Source organism: Theobroma cacao, chromosome 6 (assembly GCF_053813885.1).
Source record: "Theobroma cacao isolate CCN51 chromosome 6, ASM5381388v1, whole genome shotgun sequence".
Taxonomy (NCBI): domain Eukaryota; kingdom Viridiplantae; phylum Streptophyta; class Magnoliopsida; order Malvales; family Malvaceae; genus Theobroma; species Theobroma cacao.
Window position 1 is genome coordinate 7,198,709 of NC_142644.1, and position 7,596 is coordinate 7,206,304.

A 7,596-nucleotide genomic window follows, 5' to 3' on the forward strand; every position below is an offset into this window, starting at 1 on the left:
TAATAATATAGCATTGTTCGTTAATTACCCGAATCCATTAAATATCAGATTAAATAACTCAAAAAACAACTTAAATAATAAAAAATCATATTAAAAATTTAATTTTATATTTATTAATTTGTAAGAAAGAAAGTTGGTTAAGATGACAAATGTTATCTTGAAAGTAAGGAGGACAAAGGTTCAAATCTCACAAATTATAAAATTTTGAAACATTATATATATATATATAATTGGATTCGAATTTAAGGTATCCTAAGAGTGATACTCGAGCTTGAGTCGAGTATTAAAAGCTTTACTCGAATCCGCCCCATAACTGAATATAGGGTACTCAATATATATATATATATATAATTAGATTTGGATTTAAGGTATCCTAAGAGTGATACTCAAACTTGAGTCGAGTATAAATAGCCTTACTCGAATCTGCCCCATAACCCAATATAGGGTACTCAAGCCCTATATTATTAAGTTGCGCACCCATAGATACTCATATAACAATAGCCCATTTACATCCCTGTCCAAAACTATTTGTAGCCCTTAGTTATCAAGATGCAAAATTTGGTACTTAAACAGAGAATAGTCGGGGAGAAGGAAAACGGATTGATTTGCACCTTTCCCTCCCTCCAAATTTCCAAAGTTAATCCTTCCTAAAGTGAGGAAAATATTCTTTCTACTTAATGAATCATTTTGTTTATAATTTTGCCCTTTATATCAGTAGGATATGAGATGGAAAATGATAAGACGGAATTTTGGGTAAAGTCCAAAGCCAAAAATCTATTCCGTTGTTAAACTCACCGTTATAGTCGGTAGTATTTATATTAAGAAAATGGTGAATTATAGAACTTTTAATCTATAATTAAGAGACGGCATTATTACCAACAACAAGAAAAACAGTTTTTAAACTTTTCTGGTTGAAACATAGTCTATGTAAATATACTTATAGTCACTCACAACAATACACCGGTAATTAGAGTTTATTGGGAGGATGATTGGTGATGATACAATCAGCAAAACGACAGGGGTAACTTTAGATCCTCCTATATACACATATGTAAATGCGCAGACTGCAGTCAAAAAGGTAACGGATGAGAGCCAAACCCCAAGAATAGGGCAGAATCCGGCAAATATTGAGGGACGTTATCAAATATCTGCGGTGGAGGGTACGACGTTTGTTGGGAATTTTAATAGATTGTGTAATATTTGGTGGAGCATTCAATGAATTCGTATCTATATTTATGCTTTAGCTGTTTATTATTTGTAGAATCATAAACCATCTCCTTAAACAAGGAATATCTCTTTTCTGTTCTGTTCTGTTGCACAGAAAGATCTTTCTCCAATCAAGGAATAAGCTCTTTCTGTTTCTTTTTTTTCATTTCAGCAAAGCCCTCCGCTTCTAATCACATTATGCACCTAATATGCATGGTTCAAATGCATGAAATCACCTTATTCTCCCTAAGTTTCGTAGGAAATAGTTATGAAATGCATGCATTGATTAGTAATAAACAATTCTTTCTTGTCAATTCACTGCCATATTGTACTAACTTTGCATGAAGTTTATGCAGGAATCTTAAGTTACAAGGTTCACGTGAATTTCTGCACCCTGGTCTCTTATCCATGAACATTTCCTGCTTTCTTTCAAGTACAACGTAATTTACTATGAATCATGGGAAGATGATGAAACACCAGGCTTGTCACATCACTCGGACAAAGAACTTTCTTGGGCTATGGCAATTCCGGGCTCAGCATCACCCTAAACTTCCGGTTGTTCCTGGGAAGAGCCATAAAATTTTGGGAAGCAACTATGAGGAGATGTCAAAGGAATCATTGCTGACGGGGGAATTATCCGATGGGAGTAACCGGGGTTCAGTGGATCCAACACAAGTTCCGAAAGGGTTCATAGCAGTTTATGTAGGGCCAGAGCTCCGTAGGTTTGTGATTCCAATGAGCTACTTATCGATGCCAGAATTTAAAATTTTGATGGATAAAGTTGCAGAGGAATTTGGATTTGAGCAAGAAGGAGGACTACAAATTCCATGTGACGAACAACATTTTGAGCAGATATTGCTTAAGTGTACGGCACTCCAGCAAATGTCTAAGAACAAGAACAAGAGCAATAAGAAGATTATTTTTACGTAGAATTGGAGATTACATTCTAGACATTCGGTAAAGTTTGAATATGATTTAATTTTTGGTGAATATAACTTCATTACGTAGTTTATCGAATTGGTCAATGAGATCTTGTCTTAGATAAAGAGGAGAATTTAGAACTTTCAAGTATCATGTTGAAACCACACATGTCCAAATCAGTCTAATTTTATATTAATTTTTGTCAATAGTTAATTGCAATTGTACATCTACTAGCACTTCTAATTGTATTTTTCCACTGCATGTGCAATTGAAGACAATGCATTTTATAGGAATCGTATCATTTTGTAATTATCCTGGCAAAAATATGATTTCAAGTGAAGACAACGTTGAGACCAGTACCAAATTAGGGTTTTGTAATCAATGTCAACATAGAATCTGGAAGAGTATAAGACCCCTTTTGGCAATATGTTCGAACCTATGCGTAATCAAAAATCTATAGTTGGCCCCAAATGCAACTTTAAATTGGTCAAAATATAGCAGCCGAAAGCCCTAATTTAGTGCCAAAAGCAATCATGAAATTAATTTGATGAAGTTTCACAGCTTATATATTCCAATCTTAGTTATTTTCTTATATATATATATATATATATATATATATATATATATATATATATATATATATATATATATATGCATTTCTTCTATTAATGTCCATGTTATACTATATTTTAGTTTATCTTCCAACAACACTTTTATATATCATATATTACCAAACCCTCTTTTTTTCTTTGGTAGATAAATATGAGAATGTTTGAGGAGGAAGTGACCTTAGAAGTGTCAATGGACCAACTTTAGGCCCATTGATACTTCTAAGAATTAAGTTCAGTCTCGTCCAATTAAATTAATTTTTTTATTAAAATATCAACTTGGCTATCATTTTTAATTTTGTTTCGATATTTTTTCTTTTATTTTTTAGTGGTACTTGATAAAATTCAATAAGAAGTTTCGGTATATGACAAGTACATGGCCAACGACCTTTCATGCCACATCGATAATAGAAATTTTCTATATTTTTTTATTTTGTCACCTTTGCCTTTTTTTTTTACCTCTTCACTATTCATCCATTTTTAATGGATGCTGTTACTAGCAAAATAATAATTTGTGTAACCATCACATTGCAATAATTATGACGTCTTCCACATACAAGACTATGACCACGATTACAACCACAACTATGACCACAACCATAATTTCTAAATGATGTCGCATTCATTTCAAGGAATGAAGTAGAACTAGTTGGGTGAGATTCATGACTTTTCATCAATAGCTCGTTATTTTCCTCAACCACAAGAAGACATAAATCAATTCAGAGTATTTTGTAAAGCCTTCTTCATGGTATTACTGCTACAAAAACAAACTTGAGGCAAGAAAAGTAGAGAATGTTTTCTTTAACATATCGACATTAGTCACATTTTCTCCACACAATTTTAGTTTAGAACACATTCTATATAATATTGAGTTATACTCACTTACAATTTGAAAATCTTGTAATTGTGATGCGTCCAATCATAACGAGCTTTTGATAGAATTATTGTTTTCTGGTGATCATATCTTTCCTTTAAACTTTTCGAAAGATTGACTAGATCTTTTATTGTGAGATACTCAATTTTTAATCTTTCATGAAGATGGTGGCGAAGGAAAATAATTCCCTTTGCCTTATCCTAAGGTAATGCTTTATTTTCTTCTTTGATTGTATTTTCAAGACCCATAACATCTAAATGAATTTCAGCATCTAAAATCGAAGATAGATAATTCTTACCAGTAATATCAAAGGCCACAAATTCAAGCTTTGTAAGATTTGATATGGTGTTAGCTTAAAAGAAAAGCATAGATGTTAGTATTACTCAAAATATCGTTATCGGCACGCAAAACAATAAAGTGGCTAATGAAAAATAATTAATATAAAATTAGAAATTGACTTATTGTATATTGGTAAAATATAAGCAAAACAATAAAATGACAATAGACAAAAATTACCTAAAGAAAAATTGGCCTTTGACTTTGAAATAATGATGAAAACTAAATGATATCAAAACTTGAGAGATTAGAGAATCATACTGATAACGTGTTATGAAATATTACTTAAAAGAACAAATAAAGATAACTTGAAAGAACAACTAAAGAAAGAGAATAACTATAAAAGAAAGTATTTAGAGGGAGAAAAAAGATCTTATTGAAGTGTGTATTTACAATTAAAGTGAGGGACCTTTTTATAAGCTAATAACCCCTTATCTAGATATAATTTACGAGATAAAGATAATACTAAAGGATTCGATGGAAGGATTAAATCCTAATGTTAAACCAATCTAATTTACATCTAAATCTAGGTATAGATAATATAAATGGATATTCACAAAAATATTCATAGCACTCCCCCTTAAATATCCATTGTATTAAGAATATGCCTCATTAAAACCTTCTAAGAAAAAAACGTCATTGGAAAAATTTGAGTGAAGGAAAACGAGTACATATTTAAAAATACGCTTTTGAAATACTACCTCATTAAAAACCTTATCAAGAACAACCTAATGGGAAAAACCTTGATGAAAGAAAAGAGAACAGTGCATATTTTACTCCCTGTGATGAGTGCATAGTTTACTCCCCCTAATGACTGCATTATTTAAGATCTTAAAACGGTGCATTCCGATTTGTTGTACCAATTTTTCAAATGTTGCAGGATAAAGCTCACCTATTAAAGATATTACTTCCCAGGCATAATGATAGAGTGCAACTAGAAAGTAATATTAATTCAGTATAAGATTATATGAAAAAGAAAGAATTGTAAATTAGGAGTACTACTCCATTACATTTATTTAAAATGAACATAAGGTAAATTTAATTTGTCTAATCTAAGGATTCCACGGAGCTCACCTTGTGCTTGGAAAAATACTTGAATATTCTAGTGCGTATACCCGTGATTAGAGAGACAGTCTGTAGCCTGGTTCCCTTCTCTATGAATATACGAAATGCAAAAAGACATGACACTCAAACATTTTTTGATAGATTCCAACAAATAGCAAATTTAGGAGGAACCTTTATGCCTTTCCTAGATCATTTGTACAACCACCTTAGCCTTCATTTCTATCCATACTCGAGACACATTGTACTCAATGCATAGGAGCAAACCGCGATGTAATGCCATTAATTATGCCTGCAATGAGTTATGTGGTCTAAAATTTTCAAAAACGCCAAAAGTAATAGTACTTGTATGGTCCTTAAGAACTCCTCCTCCAACAGCATTCTGAAGGGCATCTTTAGAACTACCATCAACATTGAACTTTAGTTCTCCTATTAGTGGTTTAGTCTAGCAAATAATTGTTGGTAGTTCATGGCTCTCCTGTTCAAATCGGAAGCCCCAATGTGCAGTAATGTCAAGATCTCCTTTCCATTGCCATTTACGTAATAAGTTCCCTTAAAAGAGCTACCTCAACATTTTCATAATTCGCCATATCACTCTATCAGGATACTTTCCAAGTCCCCTATGCTTTGCATCATTTCTTTCAACCCATAGGAACCAAAAAATTAGTAAAAGCAATAATATCCAAATATGACCAAGTTTAGTATAATCCCCTGAGTATTACCAAGAGTGGAGAACATGTATAACACTTTGAGGATTATGAAAGTAGATTTGAAAGAATTTCGCAAAAAAATTTCAAACCTGTTGTACAATTAGACTTCCCCATAAGACGTGTAATACTGTTTCCTCTTATTGGCAACAAAAACACTTAGATGCTAAATGGAAGCCTTTTGTTTTTATCCATAACTCCACAGGAATCCAATTATGCCCCAAGCGCCATAAGAAAAAAGACACAATCAGTGGAATGCTCTTATGCCAAATAAACTTACCTAATAGATTCGTAGGTTGCCTTTGGCGAAGTAGTTCCCATGCATTTTTAGTAGTGAATTCCCCATTTGGTGTGAAAGCCCAGTATGCCAAATCTTCCTTGCTGCTGCCAATAGGAATCCTCAAGATCTCATCAACAATTATGTCTAGTAATACAGCTTTAAGCTTATCCACATCCCACTCATTATCATGAAAAAAATAATTAACTTTAATCATGAAATGATGATATGAAGGGAAACAATTTACGAGAGGCTCGTCACCTATCCAAGCATCATGCCAGAAGAACAATTCTCCCTTACTTAACCTCCATCGTATTTGCTACCCAGTTATATCTCAACCATCAATCAGTCGCTTCCATGTTGGGGAATCATGCGGCTTAGTAGCAATTGTATGAGGAATTCGCCCACTGCAATATTTGACTCGCATATATTGTGCCCACAAGCTTCTGCATGTTTGAAATCTCCACCAAAGGTTTGCAGTCAAAAGCCTCAAAAACATCTTTCAAACTGCAGATGTCGAGACCACCTTCTAAGCTAGGAAAAGTAATTTTATTCCAAGATGTTTAGTGTATTCGTTTGCTATCTGTGGAATCTCCTCATAAAAAATTGTTAAAAAGTTTGTCTATTTTTTCAATAACGCTCACCAGGGGCTTGAGAACTTGCAGCAGGTATATTGGCAAACTTATTAAATTTATTTTTGTTAACCATATACTACAAAATTGATTTTAAATTTATTATAATAAGGTATTTAATATGTAGTATTGAGGATATTCACGTACGAATTCGAATACTAATCAAAATTATAATCAGGTACTTGTAAACTTCGAATACCCTATTAAATAATAAGGATTGAGTTAGAATACCTAAAATTAATGAGTACCCTACCCATTGACATTCCTAAACTGAATTAATACTTTGAATACCTAGCTAAATCCAAACTCAACTCATCCATGCATATTATATTTATCATTAAAAAGTATCTAATATCAATAATTTTAAAGATATATTAAAAGTTAAAATTAAATAAAAATAATAATTTATTAATATCATAATATCCTCCAACCGAGTTCAAACATAAAAATTTTATGTCCAAATCCAACCCGAATCCAGCTAGACCTATATGTACTAATGTTAGTGACACTATTCTCCCTCTCGCACAGATTTGTTTAGTTTAGTGGCTAGTTTGACTTTTTACTGTGCAGAACAGAAGCTTAAAAAAGAAGCAACTGATTAATGTGGGTAATAATTAATTAATTAATTAGTCTTTTGATTGCAATTAATTAACTAATTAGTCCTTTTAACGCCTTAATCTCATAGAGTTTGCATCCCAAAAATCAGAATTGTGGGATTTTAAAATTCTACTTATTGTATTGGGAAACCTGCAATTCCCATAAGCAACGAAGGCCAAAGCAAGCACTTGGGCAAGTGTTATATTACCCCGCCAAGCTTTGTTCAAACTCTCTGCTATAAGTTAGCTTTAGCCTATTATCCTAGGGCGACTAGGTTAGTGTAAAATTACTGTCACATTTAATTTCTCTCTAATAAACAAATTTCCTTTACAGATTTTTTTAATTTATGACATCGTTAATTGAAAAGAATGGAATA

General features: G+C 32.4%; 1 protein-coding gene across 1 annotated transcript; it reads left to right on the plus strand.

Moving 5' to 3' along the window:
• The first annotated feature begins 1,656 nt into the window (after positions 1-1,656).
• On the plus strand, positions 1,657-2,136 carry LOC18595572 (SAUR-like auxin-responsive protein family). The gene has a single exon (XM_018123111.2). It carries the CDS (start codon positions 1,657-1,659, stop codon positions 2,134-2,136), a length of 480 nt encoding a protein of 159 aa, XP_017978600.2.
• The last annotated feature ends 5,460 nt before the right edge of the window (positions 2,137-7,596 follow it).